The following is a 22492-nucleotide window of genomic DNA, read 5'->3' on the forward strand; positions in this document are numbered from 1 at the left end:
CTGGACAAAGGCTGAGCTTTGTTTTACGTCACTGGTTGCTAAAAAAAAAAAAGTCTCACATTTCCATCCGATGCCTCCAGCTTTTTTTTTTTATCTGTTCCTTAATTTTGATCTAGAGGTTCTGTTGGATGGATGTTAGGAGTAAAAGTTCATTCCTGGGTGTTAAATTGTTTGTATAACACAATGTACCAGTTGCTTGTGGTACCATGAACCAGGAGGATCCTGACTTGTGGAGTTTCAAAGTTCACACATTTACAAAGACATCAATCTGTTTCCAGTCCGTTCTTGAGTTCTTCTTGTGCGGTTAATGGTGTGTAGTTTCAGTAAAGCTCACGGTGTGTCTACGGGGAATCAGGTGAATCAGGGCAATGTCCCCGAAAGTGACAAACGGGCAATTACGAGACAAGAGAACAGTGGAGGGGCAGGAGGGGCTTGAAAACACACCCAGCAGGGAGTGTAAGGACGGACAAAACAATGATCCATTCAACACTGATTTTACCTGAAAATAATCACCCAGAGAAACTACGTGTAACATCACAGTGATGTTCAGTATTTAAACTGCGAATGTGACCAATAAATCTGCAGTAATCAGGACTTATAGCTGAAACAGGAGAAGAAAATGTATCAGGACGTTTTTACGTATTGATGAAATATATGTTCAACCTATTAAAAAAAAAAAAAATCACCTATATAAGACAGTGTGTGTGTGTGTGTGTGTCAATCCTTCAGTGGTGAGGAAATTCACCTCTGCGTGGGTTCCTGTAAAGTGGAAGGTCTTTGCACGCCAACAAGCACACAGACTTTGACAGATTCTCAGCCTGAGAAATCCCAGACAATCAGGGTCTGAGGACCTGCTGCAACCTTCATCTGCCGTCACACCCGCTGGATTACAAGCCATCACCTCCTCCGCCTGATCCGCCGTTGAGGACTTCTTGTTTCAAGTGCACCATTAGCCCTCTTGTGTTCAGGGTAGCATGGCCCAAGCAGTGGGTCACCCCTCTGAGTCTGGTCTGCTTGATGTTTCTTCCTCAAATCATCAGAGGGAGTTTTTTTTTTTTCTTACCATCGTCGCCTGCGTTCTTACTCTAGGGGTTGGTAAAGTTTGACTGTACTTGTGTGAAGCACCTTGTGGCAGCTTTGATGTGATTTGGCGCTATATAAAGTAAATAAATTGAATTCAAATTGGTCATTTGGTTAGTTTCTGTTGTCATTATGATTTAAAAAAAGAGTAAACACATTTGACATTAAATGGTTTCACCCAACCACAAACCAACCCAGTCTCACAGATTGTTGTGATTCAGCAGCACGAAATATACATTAATCTATTAGTTTGTCATATTGTTGTGAAAAGTGCACAATTTTCGTCACAGCAGCACAAATTCATTCTAATTCATCCGTGATGGCTGCACGTAATTAAAAGTGCAGTGGTGGGGTCGGGGGCAGTTAAGGTTAGGGTTGGGTAATAGTGAGTTAAAAAAAAAAAAAACATCACAAAAATTGTAATCATTTTGTGATGGGAGGATGAAAAAAAAAAAACGTGAGACTGGGCTGCACAAACCATGAATTAAAAAAAAAAAGTTTTGTGGTATTCATATTCTCTGAAAAATAATCAAAAAATGTAAAATTCTGCTGGGGTATGTAAACTTTTAGTAAGTGCACCAAACGTGGTCGTCGAGCGTGTCAGAATGCACATGTCAAATGTGGTACCATCCTGCCCGTTCTCCCCTACTCCAACACTGACATAGGATTTTTTTTTTTTTTTTAAGGGCAAAATTAAGATCACATCACACTGATTGTACATTCTAAATTCATATATGTGACTCATGCTGGAGGTCTTATCACCTTTTGACCTTCTGATGTTTTAACTTTGAACTTGAACTATGAATTTGAAGTGGTTTCACACTGCTTTCTGTTCCAGGCTGGTTTTCTTTTACCATGAAATAGTCCGGATTGCTTTGATCCTTCAGCTCCACAGACAAACTGCGCACTTATGAAGGGGTTTTTGTTTTTCTTTATCTGTCCTCTGCGCAGGTTTTCACTCGTTCTTCTACTTATTTTTTTTTTTTTTTTTTTTACCGTTTTCCACACCTTAAAGCGGAATGGAGAAGAGGTGGAGATTGAAAGAGGGCTCAGACTCGGGCAGGGGGGGGTGAACCGGTTCAGCAGGTAAGGAGGCCTGGCCCAGGCTGCTGTTTGTCACCGTTATTTCTGCGGCGCATGCGCGGTGCCGTCCGTTTCCTGCTTTTTTAAAATGAGTACCTGAGCCGCTTTTGGACCTGCCTCTGTCGACTGATCACTATCCGGTAGCTCAGTCCTCCTCCAGCCCGTTATTTCAGCTCCAGCGTGGTGTCCCCGGGCGAAGCCGTCCGGCCGCTGCCCACCTGAGCGGACTCACCTGTGTCCCGACGACGCACCTCTGCCCCCTTTTGGAGAAGAAACCCACCTTTATGGAGGAAATTAAAGAAGGAGATTAAAACTGCGAGGAGGAAGCAGAGGACCGAGCCGGGCTGTTTTTACACCTCACACATTCCCTCTTTTTAAACGTGCACAAGTCGGGGGTTTTTCCCCCTAAATCATGCCGCGGGCCTTTCTGGTGAAGAAGGCGAGTGTTTCTCCGGGAAAGCGGAACTGGAGCGAACTCCCTGACCATGAGCGAGGGGACGTCTACATCCCAGGTGAGTTCAATGAGCCGTTTTTTGTCTCTCTGTCGGTTTAAAACGCGCCAAACGCCGCGCGGAGGTTACCCACGCGCCCTTTTTACGCACGAGTTAAACGGATTGGAGGCGGGTTTTTTTTTTTTTTTTTTTTGGCTCCGTCGGGAGTGTCGGAAGGTTCGTGGTCTTCGGTGTAACGGGGCCGCTGCAGTCAGGGGCCACAGAATAACGGAAAGGCAGCCGGCTGAGAATAGACAAAGTCCCCCCGTCGGAGTTTGGAAACAAACAAACAAACAAAAAAAATCAGTTGAGTCGATTTGAACAGAGTTTAAAAACAAGAAAAGCTCACTTAAAGAACTCTTCACCATCTCTCTCTCTCTCTCTCTCTCTCTCTCTCTCTGAAGGCAGGTTTATTTTTCTCATATCGACCTTCAACCCCTGATTGCAGCTTTCTTTCCTTGTGCAGCTTTGCGCAAACTTGATATCTCGGATATACACTGTTATATATCAAACACACACACACACACACACACACACACACACACACACACACACACACACACACACACACACACACACACACACACACACACACACACGTCATGCAGAAAGGAAACAAAAGTGGGAAGATTTGGTGCTCAGATTCAAAATTAATTCTGCACTTGATTTTTAGAGGAGTGAATCATTAATCTTTGTAACTCATTTGCATTTATTTATTCAAAGAAACAAGTAATTCGAACATTTATTTTGTCAAATTGTTAAATTCTACTTTGACTTGCAGTGGAATTAAACAACAACATTTTAAACTTTTCTCATGAAAAAACAACAACATTGTAATTTCAGACTGAGTAAAAAAAACGTTTCATGCTGAAAAGTAAAAGTACTTCAAGTTGTTGCATGTTGGGAACAGTTACTGTGTTGATTTAAATACAAAGATGAGTTCAGAGGTTTGGTTCTGTTAACTGTCAGATTTGAGTCCCTTGTTTTTTTGTTTTTGCATTTAAATGACACGTCGCCCCTCCTTGGAGAACAGACCCCATTGTTGCCACCGGCGGAGTTGATAGTTGAGACCCCGCTGCTATCAGATAACAACTAACGGACTACACCCCCCCCCCCCCTCCCCGAGCCACCCCTCCCCCGCTGCTCCTCATCACCGCTAACTTTTAATCATTTACTTTTACATCCTCTGTTTGGACCCGGAACCGTCAGGGCTCCACTTTCAGGTGTGAAAGGACGCGTGGATACTTTTACGCACAGGGTGGGAAAAAAAAATAAAAAAAACAAGCAGTCGGGAGCAAATGATCTTAAAAAGTAAATACAAACTGTGCTTTAAGTTTGAATTCCACTCACAGATCATCATAGATCGCTTCGTGGTGGAGAAAAATCAAGAAAAACGTCTCCCCGAACGTGCCAAATTGTGTAAAAAAAAACAACAAAAAAAAAACCCATAAAAAAAGTAGGACAGCTCAACAAAAGTGCGGCAGTGCGTAATTACGCACAATCAAGGCTGCGCACCTACAACGGTCTGAGTGGTATGTGCCGTTACTTGATGTACCTGCCTGACAGAGTTTATAATTACTGACACACAGGCTCTTAAGTCTTTTTTTTTTTTTGCACCGACTTAACCCTCCTCTAACATTCACACAGGAACTTTGTGCGTTTTAACAGAGAAATACAATACAATTAATTCATACTTTACACATTTATTTCTCACAAGCCCAGAAGAGGCAAAAAAGTTTGTTTGCTCAAACCTGCATTCAAAAAGCCACTTTTTTAAACTTTAATGGCACTGCTGAATTTTAAATTCAGAATTTTAAAATATATTCAAGAATAAATGAACCAATGTTGCATCATTGGAACATTTACAAAAAATGCCTAAAGTTATATCCAGCGACAATTAAAGTGCTTTCATATGTAAAATAAAATATTGTTTGAAGAAAATGCTCCAATTGAGGCTCAAATCTTCTGTGTAAGCAACATGTTATAATATATATTATCAGAAGTCACAAAAAAAAGAGATTAAGTGCAATGGAAATGGTTCCAAGTTGGTGCATTAACTTGCTGCTGTAAAAAAACAACAACAAAACCAAAACTATTACACAGTCAAATGCATTACATTTATGTTATGACTAAAAAATGGAAGCAATCTAGTTATTCAAGTGGTTTCATAAAAAAAGTAAACAATGAACATTTTAGGAAAGATTTTTCTTTTCAAAGCTGTGCACATGTTCCTTTATATGATCAGCAAAGAATTTCCTAAATCTTCACAGCAATGTGGACTTTAAAGTTTCCCGTTCTTACACATTATGACATCACAAAGCTGTAATCACTCCTCTGCAGGTTGGTGGCGGTAATAACAGTGGACATTCTGGTGTTCTTTAGCATTAAAACTTCCCAGTGTGATTACAGTGCAGCTGATTGTGAAACTCTTCCATCATTTTTTTTTAACAGCATCACATGAAATCACTGCCTCAAAACATGTGTCTATATAATTCACTTTGTAGCTCTAAAGCTTTGAAGTTATGTGATTTTCTTTTGGGGATGGGGGCTACCATAGTAATCGTTCCAACCCAATCTCACGCCATTTCATGATGGCATCACAAAAAGTAAATTAATGTATGGTTCATGATACCGCTGCTTTTCGTGATGGGAGCACAAATTCATCAGGTGAAATCGGGGATAATCTGGTTTTAAACGGTTTTAAACCACGCAGATGAATCACTAGTTTAAAGTGCATCTTAGCAAACTGAAACAAAACTTAAATCTACTTAAAACTTAAAATTATAAACTAAGAGTACAGTGGTTTAAAATAGATTAAACCAGTGAGGGTAAAGTTTTTAAACTGTACCTCAGCAATAACTCACAGGTTTAAAGTTAATCAAAGCAAGAATAAACAGGACTTAAATCAGTTTAATCCTGATACTAATGAATTTTTAATTGGTGTAAACGCGTCTCAACCGGTAGTACAGTCAGTGGTTTAAAGTAGGTTTAATCTGATTAAAATCATGTAGAAACAGATTATCTATGATGTAAAGTGTACCACACCAATGAATCACTGGTGTAAAGTGCATATCAGCAAGACTAAACAGGATTTTAAATCATTTAAACATCTTAAATTGTTGAAACATCTCCAGCAATTGTAAAATGAGAAATCTGGGTGTAAACTGGACCTTCTGATGAAGTAAGCACTGGAGGTCTTGGGAAAAGTTATTTTATTTTTTAAATGCCACATATTACCCAGAGAAGATGAGATATACCGACGTTCTTGCATTTATTTCATATCTTTTGGGCTTGAACTGTTCTTTGACAAAAAGTCATTTGCTCAGTTCAAGTTATTTTGGACTCTTATAACAGCAACTGATATGTTTGTTTTAAATAGTTTGTTGAGTAAATGATTAAATATTCCTGACTGAAAAATTCTCACTGGTTGCTGCCCTGTTGAGCATTATTATGTAAATGTTTCATCTCACTCTGTCTGATTCCCATTTTAAAATAACAATAACATGTTGCCCGTGGGGATCCACGGGCAACTGATTGGGTAGTTTTTATAAAAAAAAGGTAGCTGACATTTTTGAAAGGTGGTAATAAATTACGCAAGGTTTCTAAAATGATTTTGAATGACGCGAGTCCAGAATGTAATTATCAACGTCCATTGTTCACGATTGTTAGCAAATATCTGTAATTTCTCCAGAAATATTTTTCCTATCAACGTTCCGTTTTGGTGGCATTCATCCTTGACCCAAAATACATAAGCAGACCAAACGACAAACCTCAGCTCTCCCCAGTTTGTCCGTGATCCAAGTTCTGCACGCATGCACACACAGGCCACTTGGCTTTCAATATATAGATTTTTTGTAGTTGTAATGAGGATTTTTTTTCTCCCCATTTTGAATTAATTTCCACTATGTGTGTGTGAGTGAGTTTGCACACCATCTGTCTCGAGGTTCCTGTGGAGTTAATGTTTATTGGATGGAGGAAATGTAACGGACCCGGCAGAGCGCCTGCTCACTCCGCCTTTAGCAAATACACACAGTCATCGCCTATGTTTGATAAAGTGATCTACCGATTGTTGACTCTAACTCCCAGCTGAACGCATTAAAAGGAACACAGGGACAAAATATTAAAAGAGCTCCTCGAACAACACGCACGCATCATTGTTGGACAAACAAGGTGAATGAATGTCCACCACAGAAACCATTAAGACAAGTGACACACACGCGGCAAAAATGCTCCCACAATGTTTATATTTTCTATTAATGCCTTGATGCCCAACACCATGTGACCAACAATAAACAGGATTTTGATTTAAATGAACATGGTTTGTTTATGGTATTCAAATACAGCCTCAGCTGTTCCCTGTGTGAGGAGTAAGGAAATTTCAGGAGAAATTCCCAATGACATCATGAGGAAACCCCAACAACCAAAACAAATATGGCCGGAATACTGAAAACATGCACATTTTACAAAAAACCCTAACCCCCCCGCTGCTATAGCTTTGCACCACCTCCACAAAACATAAAATATGAATTTTTCTTGACATTTTGTTAATTTTTCTACCTCTTATTTGGAGAAAAAGTGTGCCATTTCTCTCATCTGTTCTTATTACACAGCTGCCTATATGCAAATTTTACCAGCTGTATGACGCAACAGCTGCCTCTACTTTCTGATTTGTTTTAAATGTCTACAGCAGTGAAACAGAAAATGTCATTAGAGTAATTCTTTGCCAGATCAACAAATATTTACAAAATGTTCCAAATGGACCATCTTGGATTTGCTTCATACTTTACCTAAATAAAACCATTCTACCAAACAACTAGGGTGCAAAATCTTTTGGCTTGCAAAAGCTTAAAAAAAAGGGGGGGGGGGGGGTCGTAGTGCTGATAAATGAGTGCTGCTTAAATTTTAATATGTAAACTTGTAAACTTTTTAATTGTAAACTTCCACAAATAATTGCTTTACAGTTGTTCATGCTCCATGTCTGAAATTTGCAAGGACTGTTCTACACAACAAATGTCAAATTTTTAAACAATACTCACATTGTAGTACTTTTAAAAACACTTTAAATCAGAAGACAAGCAAATGCTCACGTTTATGAATCATCTGTTCCTCTGAATAACTTAAAAATGAGTGTTTGGTTCTTATTTTGGGGCATTTTGTTCTCTCGGCATCCCGTTAGCTCTGCTTTTGTTCCCTATGCATGTTTCTGCGTTTTCTTTATGAGCTCACTGCAGAGCTTCATTTGCATGCATTTGACTTATCTGCCGCGGTCGACCGATTCGTTGCCCGTGCCGACGTGAGCCACGCCCGGCTCCGGGGTTACCGCAACCTGCTACTGGATCCACCCCTGCGGAGGTGGATTGTTTGATGAAGGCACAGATCTGGTGCTGCAAGACGGTCTGGTCGGACAGGTCCGTCTGTCGTGGATGTATGTGTGCGGGCATGTGCGTGCCTGCAAAATAAAAAGCAGAAAACAATTGAAGACATGTACACACCCAAACACACACATTTAGCTCGGGATGTTTGCCAATTAAATTGACTGTAAACGTCGAGCTGCGAATGACGGCAGGCGCCGGCTGTTTGTTGTGAAAGTCTCAATCACAAATAATCTCCCTCTGAACTCCTCCTCTCCTCTCTCTGCACACTTTTTGATTCCTTTTAAAAGGCTTTCAAGGTTGCAATTAATGATTATTGTTATGATTCTGGGTCGACCGATTATCAATGCTGATATTCGGCCGAATATCAGCATTGATAATCGGTCGACCCAGAAGATTTATTAAAAAATTACTTTTAAAAATTCTTCATACTTGATTGAGGTTTCCATCTATAGAGGCTCTGACCAAATTATGTGCTTATATAAAAAAGTATTTTTTATGACACCACCCCTTCCTTCCTGTCCCTCCAGTCTCCATCTTCCCTCCGTCTGTGCTGATGATGGAGGATGAAGCCAGTCCCGCCGAGACGATGCCACTCTGCCTAACGAAGCACTCGGACGCTGACATAAGCACCCACGCCGAGCTGCCGTCCAGCACAGCGCTGGGCCAACCCCAGAACCCGCCTAACTCACCAGAGGAGAGGTCAGAGGTCAGGAAGAGGTCGCAGAGCGACTCCACTTACATAAGATCAAAAATCAAGGTGAAGAAACGTGCAGCGGCTGTATTTCTGATGTACAGTTCACTTAGTTTTTGCAGATATGACATTGATGATCTTGACATGTCAAAAAGAGGAACCGTAGCTGAGCAGTTAGAAGAAATCATTGATCTCTCAAAGTGCAGATTTGAGAAGGAGAATGACCTCGAGTTCCAATAATGTCCTAATAAAAGATGTGTAAACATGAACAATTTCATAAAACGGAGCTTCAACTTTTCACAAGATGACGTTCGGTCACTACGTAAGTGATTCTCCTTATCTGAGTCTGACACAAAGTCATTCCAAATGATCCTCCAAAGAGACATAGTGCCAAAGGCATCCAGTGAGGTCACCCCAAGTCTTGGACCTTAGTTCTTCCGCGCAGACTAAACACCTCGGTCCAGCGACCTCAAGACTCCATCAGCTCTTCACAGGTGCCTCTCGGCCTCAAAAGCCAAGGATCCAAAGACGCGAGTGTCACTACTGTGCTAAGTGTACGCCTCAGCAAGTTCGTCACTTTCACCGTATACAGATGCCCGGATCCAGGAAGTCATTAAAAGCCTGGATGATAGTCTTGATTCAGTAAGATTGCAAATCCAGACACTCCGATTCCTCACTCAGTGTTTAAGTTGAGATCAGTAAACCTGTCCTTCCTGTCAATGGTACCGACATCGATCAGCCGTACGGTTGTGACCGCTAACAGGTTGAAGTACATAACAATGAACGTCTCATTACAACGGCACCCGCCAGTCAGCGGGTTATATCAGGCAGCAAGTTAACATTTTGTCCATGAAGTTGACCTGCAGGTTGACAATCACTAATATCTGCGTCGTGAATACTGTCAATAAGATGCAGTCTGTTTTTCTGTAGTTACCGTTTAATAGCAGCAGGTTGGACACCATTTGTTTTGTGTGACAACATGGAAAAAGTTGCACAACTGAAAAATCTATCAAGCATGTCCGGCGGCGATATGACTGTCAATAAATAAATCAGTTTGCACGGCAGTAACTATTTGTTCTACTCTCTATACCACAGGTAACTACAGGAGAGTTACCTCCTGATCCCGCTGCTCTTCCGCTCACCCTTCCTCCCTTTCCAATTCAGCCGGGTTTCACGCCACACGCCATTGTCTCCACAGTTGTCTTGACACCAAGCCCCAGCCCCGTGGCAATGGTTTCCACGGCACCCAAATCACCGGTTCAAAGTCAAAATTCATCAACAGGCACAACAGGGGCATTTATGTGCCAGGTAAGTCTGGTCCGACGTTATCTATAATGACAGAATCACGGGAAATGTAGATCAGGGAGCGTCACCGTGTCCACCACACTGGGTGGCAACCACTAAGGCAGACAACCGGTGTGTCTCCACTTCCAGAAAGTAGCCACATATTTGCCGTAGTCAGGTGAAATGTGGGACTTTTACTTTTTCGGTCAGTTACTGGCGACCCCAAGGTTGAGGCACGTGCACGCTGGATCACGCTCAGGGAAGCTCGCCATACGCTCAAAATGCCATAACCTTATTTGCTCTGGTTGTCTTGTAGATTTGCCAGAAAACGTTCCAGTACCAGCGCATGTTAAACCGACACGCCAAGTGTCACAACGACACCAAGAGACACCTGTGCAGCTTCTGCGGCAAAGGGTTCAACGACACCTTTGACCTCAAGAGACACGTGCGCACGCACACAGGTAACCGCCTCTCCACGTGCGCAAGCAAACACACACACACACACACAAAGATGTTAGAAATCTGACGAGGTCTATCGGCGTCCTGCAGGTGTGCGTCCCTACAAGTGCAACCTGTGCGAGAAGGCCTTCACGCAGCGCTGCTCCCTGGAGTCCCACATGAAGAAGATCCACAGCGTCACCCTGAAGTACGCCTACAAAGAGCGGCGCAACAAGCTGTATGTGTGCGAGGAGTGCGGCCACACGGCCGGCACGCAGGAGGAGCTGCTGCTTCATCTGCACTCCCGTCACCCCGACAGCCCCTTCCTGAAGGGGAAGGCTGTAAGGAGAGGAGGAGGAGGAAGAGGGTCTACGCCCGCATCTCCGCAAGGCGCAGAAAGCGACGAGATCACAGAGTCAACACATCAGTAGAGAAGGAACGATGGTCGAACTGATGGTGCTTCATGGATTATACACACAGACACACACATCTGAATATTTGTTTCTGTTGTATATAAAGACTCATATTAAAGAAAACAGCCTTTGAATAATATATAAATACTGTAAATATTCCCGTGGGATTGTGACATGCACATGTGCTCATTCTTCCTGTGTGTTATTTTACTGCATGTGAATACTACCTGTGGGCTTGTGTGTACAGACAGGTTTTCTACAAAAAAAGGTACTTTATTCATTAAAGGGAGTAATATATTTCACCAGGCTGCAGTTTTGGATGGAATTTGTGCTTTGATGTCCATCAGAGCTTTATGATGTCACCGTAGAGCAGGTAGCTCAGTGGATAAGAGATAAGATAAAAATTTATTTATCTCACAGAGGAGAAATTCATGTTATGTCAGTTCTTAAAGGGATAAGAAGGTGACGTTATGACCTGGGTTTGAATCCCGCTTATGCTGCCTGTTTGTCTCCTTGTACAAGACACTTTGGATTGTCTCAATCCAATCAGATATAAATGGGTACCTGGGGAAGCAACCTGTTCAGACTGGTGCCCCGGGGCCTATATACACTCAACAAAAATATAAACGCAACACTTTTGGTTTTGCTCCCATTTTGTATGAGATGAACTCAAAGATCTAAAACTTTTTCCACATACACAATATCACCATTTCCCTCAAATATTGTTCACAATCCAGTCTAAATCTGTGATAGTGAGCACTTCTCCTTTGCTGAGATAATCCATCCCACCTCACAGGTGTGCCATATCAAGATGCTGATTAGACACCATGATTAGTGCACAGGTGTGCCTTAGACTGCCCACAATAAAAGGCCACTCTGAAAGGTGCAATTTTATCACACAGCACAATGCCACAGATGTCGCAAGATTTGAGGGAGCGTGCAATTGGCATGCTGACGGCAGGAATGTCAACCAGAGCTGTTGCTCGTGTATTGAATGTTCATTTCTGTTATGTGGGCCGCTGAAGAGGAGGTACTGCTGGCCCACCACCACCAGTCGGCGCCCTGCTTGGAGTGCGGGCTTCAAGCATGAGAGGGCGCCAGAGCTATTGGAAGTGACAGCTGTCACCTGTCAACCTCACCAGCTGTCTCTCATTAACCTCCTTACAAGAAGCGGATCACAACTCCACCTCCTCGCCGAGAAAACATCTACCACAAAGGTAATTTCTCTGCTGACTTATCGATTGTCTAAACTTTGTTCTGTGTGCAGCCGCATTCCTGTGGTGATCCAGAAGAGGGACCAACAGGAGCTGCACGAGAGAAACGTATCTGGAGGTGGAGGTTTTCCCTCCCAGAGACTTTGAGTGTAAAGGTTGCTGGGTGTGAGGACTCACACTCACCTCCTTCTGTTTCTTCTTTGCCAGCAGTACCACGGCCGACAACGGAGGACAGAGACCACCTGGGGATTCAGGACTTGGCGGCTCCGGTGTTCTTCAGGCCGTTGGTGGTGGAAGCGGTGTGGGCCCCGGCTCCTCGTTCATCAGAGGTCTCCTATCTTCGAGCCTGCCCACTGTCCTCTTGTATACAATTGGCACCTGTTATTTCTGTTTGTATTCCGTTGTGTACTTTTGCAACATTAAATTGTTACTCCTTTTCTTATCCATTGTCCGTTCACTTGCGCCCCCTGTTGTGGGTCCGTGTTACGACACCTTCCCAACAATTTCTCTACCATAAGCCGTCTCCAAAGGCAATTCAGAGAATTTGGCAGTACATCCAACCAGCCTCACAACCGCAGACCACGTGTAACCACACCAGCCCAGGACCTCCACATCCAGCATGTTCACCTCCAAGATCGTCTGAGAGCAGCCACTTGGACAACTGCTGAAACAATCGGTTTGCTTTTATTGTGGGCAGTCTAAGGCACACGTGTGCACTAATCATGGTGTCTAATGAGCATCTTGATATGGCACACCTGTGAGGTGGGATGGATTATCTCAGCAAAGGAGAAGTGCTCACTATCACAGATTTAGACTGGTTTGTGAACAATATTTGAGGGAAATGGTGATATTGTGTATGTGGAAAAAGTTTTAGATCTTTGAGTTCATCTCATACAAAATGGGAGCAAAACCAAAAGTGTTGTGTTTATATTTTTGTTGAGTGTAGGACTTAACTACTTATTCTCTGTTGGTTAGCAGAGGTAATAAGACATTCTAGAAAACATCTAGTCAGTTGTCACTGGTAACAATTATCACTGCTTTAAAGCAGACAGAACCAACCAAAAGTATGTTAGCTTAAATTTCAAGAACAGGATCCAGCAAGCAAATGCCTCTGTGCTTAAGGCTCCAGAAACTGGACCTGGACCAAGCCAAGGACACATCCACATATCACCTGGTTGCAGACTGTTGGACTGGTGGTTGGTCTGCGTGGTTGCCAAAGATGTTTATGTAGTGTGCAACGCACGGCCTCAGCGTGTTCTACCAGACTAGTGGAGCAGATAAGTATGAGTTTTGGCCAGAACTGTTCACTTGCTGATACAAGCATCAGATTTGGCATGAATGTTCTTCATGAATCAGTGTTTGAGAAAAAAAAATAAAGTGCTGCGGCCACTTGAAAATCCAATGTGGCAGCCACACAGAGGTCAAAATTTAGAAATGCTCCAATCATATAGAAAAGTATAATACATTGTTTGTCTGATCATAAATAGTCCAAAAAGGTATAGTTTGGACTATCTATGACTGAATGTTCTGGAGTTATGGGGTAAAAACAGCAAGAATGGTGACAAAGGTCAATTTCAGTTTGTACAGGAGTCAAAAGTTACATTGCTCCACATTTTTGTAAAAAGTGATGCAAATTATTGGTTGAATTAATCGGGTTTTAAAAAGTTTGCATCATGGGTCATGTTTAGTTATCACTTTACAGGGCAACATATGTCACATATCATAGAATCCAATGGACGTCGACATTGACATTTACTTTGGAATGCAAACACTCAACACAGTCAAAACTATTCCATTTATTAATCCTATTAGTTCAACCAATAATTTAATTGGAGCAACTTTAACTTTTGACTGCTGTACAAACTGAAAATGACCTTGGTTGCCATTTTTAATGTTTTTACCCCATAACTCCAGAACATTTTTTTGGAATCTTTGTGATCAGACACATAATGTGGTCTAGTCTTCAATGTGATTGGAGCACTTTTTAATTGTGACCCGTAGGACCTTTTCAAAAGAGTAATATCTAAGGAGTATTTGTGCTGGATTTGGTGCTTCTATCACCATGTGAAGGATTGTTTCAGGTATCTGCTGCACTAGACCTGACATGAAAACACACATTAACCGGGACAGTGGCATTTATCTGTATATTGTAGAAAAATTTTATTGCAGACTTCTGACTAATAAGTAAGCTAGAGTGTCCAAAAAAAAAAAAAGAACCAATATGTAGTGGAACGGGTCTTCTTACCAGTTAAGCTACAGCTTGGATAAAGATGGTCTTCAGGTTAGTGAAGACCTATAAAACCAGTTTTAACACTGCTTATTACGGTATTTTGGTCAAGGTTTCTACAGATTGTGCTGCTGCTGCTTGGGCATGTAAGGCAAAAAAACAAAAACAGGTGGTTGGGGGGTAGAGGGAGGTTGGGTTTGGGAGGGTGAGGTTGGATTCCTGGTCTCTGTCTGATCTTGTTGTAGGATTCCAACAAACTCCCTTCAGCCTGAGGATACACGGAGGCGGATTTAAGCGACACGATCAAATAACGGTCTTGAAGCATAACTGACACATAACAGATCCTTGAAACCTAGACTATATCTGAACATGACTCAGTGTATGCTTTTCAGAACTATAAAACCTACTGCAGCCGTTGGACGAGTTCTGGTGAAGCAACATATTTATTTATTTTGAATTAGTGACTCATCATGAGTGAACATACAAACAGGTTTGAAACATTTAGGGCCTCTTAATGTTGCGTTTAGCATTCGTCATATACATTTTTTTTTTCAATAAGCTAATGCATGTTTTTAAAACATAGCTAATAAAAGCTAATAGCTTAAAAAAAAAAAAAAAAAAAACCCTCCTGAAGGTCCATATTCAAGGACCAGTTTCTTCACCTTTCCCTTTAAATGGAGAGGAGCTGTTGCTGGCCACGCCCCCTTTCAAAAAGTCACCTCACCATCAACACAGCTCACTTGTAGTCTCTGTGATCAAGTGTTTAGACATCAATCCACACATTTTAATGATCAACATCAACAGAGAAGATGGGGAAGGAGTCCATCATCAATGACCAAAGAGAGTCTCAGACAAACAAATGGGCTTGACACATTTGTTTTTCACAGAATTCCAAACCAGTTTGTCGGTTCCATTTCTCCGTTGGAATTTTGTATGGATGAAGAAGAGTTTTCTGTGCCTTACCACACATGACTAGGTGAGGTATCTCTGCAGATGTTGAAACATCAGACACAATCTGTCGCAAGAACTGTTGACGGTGTTACAGTTCAAAGGGTAACAACAATGATGCATTGGGCCATTCCGTTCACCGCGTGAGAACGACATCACTTTCAGAATCCCCAAATTATCCTATGGACTTCTGGTACATATGTCACTACAGTCTAAAACAAGTCATTTCAGGTCTAAATTTGATTCTTTGCAGGATCCATTTGAAATGCATGCACAGAAAATTGTGGGACATTGAAGGTGTTTAACATGAAACCTAACCAACCACATTTGAATCAAAGATAGATAAATGTATTTATTTATTTGTATGTTCTGAACCAACTAGAGTACCCACAGTCCTACATCATGTTGGTGATCATATTGTTTATATTTGTTTAAACAATTTTTTATAATTGTTTATATATTTTTTAAACATCTGAAATAATAATAATAACTAAAATTAAGAAACAGTTTGTGTGTTAGTTTAACTTTTATTTTTTTTTAGTTTTTACCAACATTCACGTGACAACACAGACGGAAGTACTTTCTTTGAATACATGGCGCGAGGCTCTGCGGCTACTTTACAAAGTCGAACTTTAATTTAGGCGTTTTCTCTTTACAGACGTCAGTAGTTGCATTTTAAAATATACATATATATAAATCCGGGGCTTGTTGGAGAAATCGCTCTAACAGAACAAACTTTATACGCTTCGAACCGGTTTCGAAACAACATGAAGAAACCGAAGCGTCGTTGACGCTTCGAAACTGAGTACTGTGTCGAATACCGGGGCTTCAGTTAGCTCGGGAGCTAATGCTGGCTAAGTCTAGGTTATTTTTATTTTATTTTTTTTGCATATCACTTTTCCGTCTCATTCCTTTCCTGTCCAGTAGTAAACGATGTCAGCTTCGGAACAGGTTCGGTTCGGTCGGAAACGAGTCCTGCCATCGTGTCCAAACCCGCTGTTTCTGCAGTGGCTTACCGAGCTGAGAGACGAGGCCAGAGACAGAGGACTGAAGACCCAGTTCACCTACCAGAAGGTAATACAAAAACCAAAAATAAACACCAAAACTAACGGGTCCGTGTCTAACTGCAGGAGCACTAATTAGAGCACGTTGTTTAGAGAGAAGGTTGCCAGGTCTGTCTGACTAAACAAGCCAAATTGCCAACAAAAACAAAAACCGGCCAAAAAACAAAAAAAAACCTTAACTCAGAGTATGTCATAAATACTTATTTTAAATTCCAAAATCAGTCATGATTTGCAAAATGCTTTATAATATTTACAAAGTACCATTAATTTTCACAGATCTGTTCTTTCACCTCAGGCCTTACGTTTAAAGGCTTTAAATACATTATAATAATTAAAATGTAGCTGTGAACACAATAAGCTGTTGCTTTCTTGACGTCCTTCCACTTGTGCCTTAATCTAATATCAGTTACTTAGTGTTGCTTGACTATTTTAATCATATAGAGTAAATACAGATGTAAATAGGCTAAGCGTTTGTTGTTTGCATATGTTTACGAGCAGTGTAACAATTCCTCCATACAAATGGGAAACTGTTTTGAAAGTAGTTTTTAATGACCACATTGATACCCAGGTTCTAGAATCAGTCCGAGTGCATTACGACCCGGTTGATGGTTTGGTTTTTACGTTATGAATCGGTTAAAATTGTTTTGCTGCTACTTCCATGTATTCAAACTTGTACAAGTTCAATGAACTTTGTGGATGATCCAGTGGTTAAAACGTTGGGCTTGAGACCAGAGGATCCTCGGTTCAAATCCCAGCCTGACCGGGCAAGGTCCTTAATCCCATAATCCCCTAGTTGCTCCCGGTGTGGAGCGAGTACCTTGTATGGTAGCATCCTCACATCGGGGTGAATGTGAGGCATTATTGTAAAGCGCTTTGAGTGTCTGATGCAGATGGAAAAGCGCTATATAAATGCAGTCCATTTAATTTACCATTTCCAATGTAAAAACAAAACATGTCCAATAGTGGGTGGTGGAATAACAAACAGCTGACGTCTTCTATGCTACGCTTTCTGCTACAGTATGTGGTGCTGCCTCCAGTAGTGAACAAAGAGTCACCAAATCATTCCATAAAAACTATCGTTTCTGGAATCATGTCCTAGGCTATGTATCTAGGTACACATCTTACACAGTTAACGTATGTGTGTCACTTCTTTTCTAAAATGTATTTTTTAATTTTTTGGCAGGCAATCAATTCTTTGAACAAGTATCCGTTACCGCTTCAAAATGCCAAAGAGGCAAAGATCCTGCAGAACTTTGGAGACGGGATCTGTAAAATACTGGATGATAAACTCCAGCGGTACTACAGAGAGAACGGTGAGGAACACGTCCAAGGATTCTGTCTCTGTGATAAATTACCTTACACATAGCTGAAGGATTTGAAACGAACAAATCGATGTGTCCTCCTGGACCAGGTCCAAATGCTAAGATTCACTCGCTGCCCGAAGGAGCGCCCCCTGCTGTTCAAGCTGACAACCACAGCCTGGTGCCTTCCAAGAAAGTAAATAACATTTTCTTCTACACACACAATAGTTAAAACACTCAAGGAACGGCCACCGTGAATCAGGAAACCTTCCGAGTACTACAGTACACAATGACCTCAAACACTAGATGGCTGAGGGTGACACCTAGTAGCTGCTAACAAGTACTTTTTAAGAACAGTATAATCCCAAATTATCACAAATAAAATCGAGACGCCCTCAAAGCTAAAAAAAAAAAAAACTGGTCTCTTCAGGATTTGAAAGACTCCTCGATTTTCTCTGGACAGTCTGATCCTGGATCACTTGAAAGCATCATGTAATTTTAATTGTCACTGTCCATCTGCGTATGTGTGCAGAAAAATGGAGTGTGTGTTGGTGGAGAGTCTGGAGAAGGAAAGACGAGGAGGAGGAAGAAGGACTACGTGCCCCAGAAGAGGTCTGGATGCTATGCTGTGCTGCTCAGCCTTTACAGAGAGTCGCAGGTACGAATCCTCTGTTGCAGGGTTGGCGTCCACACCGCTGAGCCCAGCTGAGCCACATAAACACACGGTTTTGTTTTTTCGTAATGTTTGTGTCGTTCCAGTTGGCAGATGGGAAAGGTTACATGTTAAAATACGAACTTCAAACTGAAGCTCAACATCTATGCGACAAATCGCTAACTGTGGTGAGTGAAACACACGTGATCTCTTCATACACACACAGCTTTTGACATGTGAGCAAAATCCAGCAGAAACACAAACAGAACTGACAATGTTGAAAATAACAGCAGTTACAGGAGAATAAAAACAGACATTGTGACCTTGACAAAAACAAACCTCCCAGAAAGGTTATGCACACAGAAAATTTAGAAGGACGAATGGAAACACAAACATCTTAAAATTACAGTCAGATTATGAATTTGGCGCAGCTTTTTACAATAATGTGAACAAAACCTCTTATTTTATTTAATGTGGTGAAACGTTTTTGGTAACCTGTGGTGTTTTGTTTTTTGTAGCCTGAACCGGGCAGTAAATACACAGCCTGGTCTTCAGTCAGCACCCTGATCCAAAAGAACCTGGTGTTAAAGACCCACAACCCGGCAAGGTGCACAAACGAGATCCGAACAGCTCAAAGCAGCAAACGGTCAGACGGCACACACCGACACCACGCTTCTGTTTTTGTGTCAGGTATTCTCTGACCGAGGAAGGTCTGGCTCTGGCGGAGCGTCTGGATTCAGCAGAGCGGCTGACGGACAACAGACCAGACGGGGACGGAGAAGACAGTCCTGGAGTGGTGGATCTGACCTGCAGTGATGAAGAGGAGCAGGAGGAAAACCAGAGGACGCAGTCAGTTCTTCTCAGCAGCTGAAGTTTGAGTTTTGTCTCCGTGCACACTCAGCATCTTTTTTTTTTTCCCCCTCCGTAGCCCCACAGAGCGGCCGGAGTGCGTGACACAGATGAGGACCGAGCCAGACGGCAGGAACCTCCCAAACTCACAGTATTCAAACCTAAAGCCAAACGGAGGACGACTTCCTCCTGGAAGCTACTACATCGTGCTGTGTGTGGACGTCATAGAGACAACGGGGTACGGCCGCCGAGCGATTGCCCGCCCGCGTCAGTTTGTACGTAACCTCTGCATCTCTGTGTGTGCACGTGCAGGGCCAGCCACCACCGTAAGCAGGAGCTGGTGAAAGAACTCCAGAGAAACGGCGTCAACTTTGACGTCAGGAAGCTCAACGTTGGTGACTTCCTGTGGGTGGCGCGGGAAAAGGTCGCACCTGTTCCAGGTAACTACGCAAGGAAGCTTTCAGTCAGTGAAGATGCTAACGGTAGCACTCTGATTTTCAAAATAACACTCATTACTATGCAGCTGCTGTTTTAATGTTAAAGATCTTTATTGTGAAGGACAGAAGAAACTATGAAGCTTTAGTGGCTTTATTTTAATAAAGCCACTGAAGATGATTCATAACCACTGAAACACGCTGTGACTCTTGTTAGTCTATTTTGTTCTCGACTTGGTGTGAATAAAGTGATTTAAGTCGTATTTTGAAGGTCAGTTGCGCGCTCCGGCGGGCAGGGAGCTGGTTCTGGATTACATCATCGAGAGGAAGAGGATGGATGACCTGTGCGGCAGCATCATTGACGGACGCTTCAGGGAACAGAAGGTTAGTGGGCGTGTCCTCCCTTATCGCTGTGATGTGAACCTGACCTCTGACCTTTTGGAGGCAGGAGAGGATGAGAAACATATCAAATTATGGATTTATAGGAATAATTTATTCTGAAAAACACACAAAAAGTGCAACACAACTTCCAAAAAAAAAAAAAAAAAAAAAAAAGAAATCCTCAGATTGCCCCCTTCTGGAAAATAAAGCTTAGAATCTTAATATTTAATTTGATTTCTGGTTTGCCAACATTAGAAATTTGTGTCGTCCTTTCAACGTGTCAACTTTTTGTCTCACGTTCATCAGTTTCGCCTGAAGAGGTGTGGCTTGCGGCAGCCCATCTATCTGATTGAGAGCGGCGTGGCGGCCGCTCACCTCAGTATTCCTGAAGCCACGCTGCAGCAAGCCATCGTCAACACGCAGGTCAGAGTGCGCGCACGTGCACACGGTCCGTGACAGCGTTTGGAACCGGATTTTATACGTTTTTTTTTTTTTTCCTCTCAGGTGGTTGACGGGTTCTTTGTGAAGAGAGTTCAGGACGTGCGGGAATCTGCAGCCTATCTCACAGTCATGACGCGACACCTGACAAAACTCTACCAGGTGAAACCACGCAAACGAACGTCTGAACCCGAACTCAGCGGATTAGCCGCTCTTACTTCCATCAGTTCGTCTTCAGGAACGTCTGGAGTCTTTGTTCGAGTTTGAAAAATAAAATAATGATTGATATCTGCGTTGTAATGGCTCCAGTGGGATTAAAACTGTTGCGGCGTCTTCTGATGTTTCCCCTTTGGTTCTTTCAGAACTGTACATTGACATGTTGCTCCAGAGGGCTGGACGGGGATGCACCGCGTGAGGAACAGCAGACAGGGAGACCTTTCTGCTCGCTTATGTCTTTCGCTGAATTCAATCAAGGAGCCGTCAAAAACAAGGCAAGAATATATATTTATTTATTAAGTAATATAGTGCTGCTTCAGGAAGAACATCTGGTGTAAAACTTAACATGCAGATCTGCAGTCAAACAAGACCATGTGCAAGAACTCACTAAATTAATTACCTTGTAAGATTGAAATAAAGTTATTACTAAAGATTTGTTCCCGTTTTGGTTGGCACACAGTATTTTATCATTTTTTAAGCTATCCAAACCACTTCATTAGGGACATTACAGTGGGGAAAAAAAAGTTTAAAAATATGCCTAAGGCTTTTATTTTGAAAAGTCAGGACAAAGTATGCATGTTTCCTCTTGAGGGATGTTTAATGTGTAGTTTATAGGCAAGAGTTCACACAACAGAGGCTCATTTTATTTTGTTATCCTGCTTTATAAATTAATGCCACTACTACATATTAATTTTTATTTTTTAATTCAGTGTCAGACAGTGAGAGAAGTGTTTGCCAGACAACTGATGCAGGTCAGCGGTTTGTCTGGAGACAAAGCAGCTGCTATCCTAAACCACTACAGCACCCCCTACCGGTAACACACAAACAAAAGTGATGTTTTTTTTATGAATTAGTTTTGGTAAATAGTTTTGTTTCCCCCTCCCCCCCAGTCTTATAACAGCTTATGAATGCTGCACCAGAGAAGAGGAGAAAGAGAAACTCCTGTCCTCCATCAGATACGGAAAACTCAGGAGGTCAGAGAGGAAAAACAAAACACACATTAAATGTATTATTTATTCTTCGTACATTTTTTTCTGTTACAATGTGAAAGAGGTTTTTAAACTTCCCCTTTTAATGCCGTGTACTAAAGATGCAAGGCGATACGATGTCCACTCGTGTAAACTCTGTCCTTTCTTTCCCGTTGACAGGAACCTGGGCCCGGCTCTGAGCAGAACCATTTATCAGCTGTATTGTTCCCCCGGAGCGCTCTCATAAGGACACGCCCACCAGTCAGTCAACATCCACCTTTTTTTTTTGTTGTTGTTGTTTTAAACAAATGAGTGAATAAAAGTTTTTATTCTGCAGCTTTTTCCATCTGCTCTGATCATATAACGCCCAGTGTCTAACGTGACATACCAAACTGATTTTTCTGTTTCAGTATGTGTGGTCGCGTCCCTTGTACTGTGGTCCCTCTCAGCGTGCGGGACCAGACAGCTAGCCAACACTTAGATGGGTGGTTGAAATCCCAATAAATCCACAAGGCCTGCTTTTCTGACCTTCACAGATTCAATCTCTTTGTAAAACTGCACCAAAATACAGAATTAGTACAGTGGCTAACCCCAATCTACTAGAGTTTACCGACAATAATAATCCCACACAAAATATCAATTCAACAGACAAATAACATCCAACGCTCAAGAGTTTAAGACTGAGTTTCACGACCTCTTTCAGCTGCCATCAAACTCACCCAAACGGATTTCAGGAAGTAAACAGGAAATGTGATCTATGCACTTTCGCAAATGTCCACAGGGTGGCGGTATTTCCAAAGACAAATAAACCCCCAATACCAGACATCTGTATGGAAGGCAGAATAAGTACTGGAACAAAAAAAAAAAAAGTGCATTCCTGCCGTTTCTAGAGGACTAGACTGTGTCTAAGGTGTCACTGAGGGTGGCAGGTGATTACCAGAAACC

The 22492-nt window shown here is 42.0% G+C and overlaps 2 protein-coding genes across 2 annotated transcripts; both read left to right on the forward strand.

Moving 5' to 3' along the window:
• The first annotated feature begins 2288 nt into the window (after positions 1 to 2288).
• ovol1a (ovo-like zinc finger 1a) lies at positions 2289 to 11160 on the forward strand. Its single transcript, XM_034164963.1, has 5 exons — positions 2289 to 2675; positions 8557 to 8786; positions 9816 to 10028; positions 10321 to 10465; positions 10554 to 11160. Exons 1-5 carry the CDS (start codon positions 2576 to 2578, stop codon positions 10871 to 10873), a joined length of 1008 nt encoding a protein of 335 aa, XP_034020854.1. The 5' UTR covers positions 2289 to 2575; the 3' UTR covers positions 10874 to 11160.
• Positions 11161 to 15847: 4687 nt separating this feature from the next.
• mus81 (MUS81 structure-specific endonuclease subunit) lies at positions 15848 to 22128 on the forward strand. Its single transcript, XM_034164246.1, has 16 exons — positions 15848 to 16318; positions 17492 to 17621; positions 17720 to 17805; positions 18142 to 18267; positions 18369 to 18449; positions 18780 to 18868; positions 18952 to 19110; positions 19190 to 19348; positions 19423 to 19550; positions 19816 to 19928; positions 20232 to 20348; positions 20430 to 20525; positions 20726 to 20854; positions 21290 to 21393; positions 21470 to 21553; positions 21728 to 22128. The coding sequence occupies exons 1-16, from the start codon at positions 16178 to 16180 to the stop codon at positions 21792 to 21794; spliced, it is 1809 nt and encodes a 602-aa protein (XP_034020137.1). The 5' UTR covers positions 15848 to 16177; the 3' UTR covers positions 21795 to 22128.
• Positions 22129 to 22492: the final 364 nt, after the last annotated feature.

This window comes from Thalassophryne amazonica, chromosome 23 (genome assembly GCF_902500255.1).
Source record: "Thalassophryne amazonica chromosome 23, fThaAma1.1, whole genome shotgun sequence".
NCBI classification, from domain to species: Eukaryota; Metazoa; Chordata; class Actinopteri; order Batrachoidiformes; family Batrachoididae; genus Thalassophryne; species Thalassophryne amazonica.

What these genes read in the sequence shown, in the direction of transcription:
- ovol1a (XM_034164963.1), top strand. Translation starts at nt 2,576, where the DNA reads ATGCCGCGGGCCTTTCTGGTGAAGAAGGCGAGTGTTTCTCCGGGAAAG. An exon ending in AGGGGACGTCTACATCCCAG is followed by an intron (nt 2,676 to 8,556) that starts GTGAGTTCAATG and finishes CTGTCCCTCCAG; the next exon opens with TCTCCATCTTCCCTCCGTCT. An exon ending in ACATAAGATCAAAAATCAAG is followed by an intron (nt 8,787 to 9,815) that starts GTGAAGAAACGT and finishes TCTATACCACAG; the next exon opens with GTAACTACAGGAGAGTTACC.
- mus81 (XM_034164246.1), top strand. Translation starts at nt 16,178, where the DNA reads ATGTCAGCTTCGGAACAGGTTCGGTTCGGTCGGAAACGAGTCCTGCCA. An exon ending in GACGTCATAGAGACAACGGG is followed by an intron (nt 19,349 to 19,422) that starts GTACGGCCGCCG and finishes GTGCACGTGCAG; the next exon opens with GGCCAGCCACCACCGTAAGC. An exon ending in CACTACAGCACCCCCTACCG is followed by an intron (nt 21,394 to 21,469) that starts GTAACACACAAA and finishes CCTCCCCCCCAG; the next exon opens with TCTTATAACAGCTTATGAAT.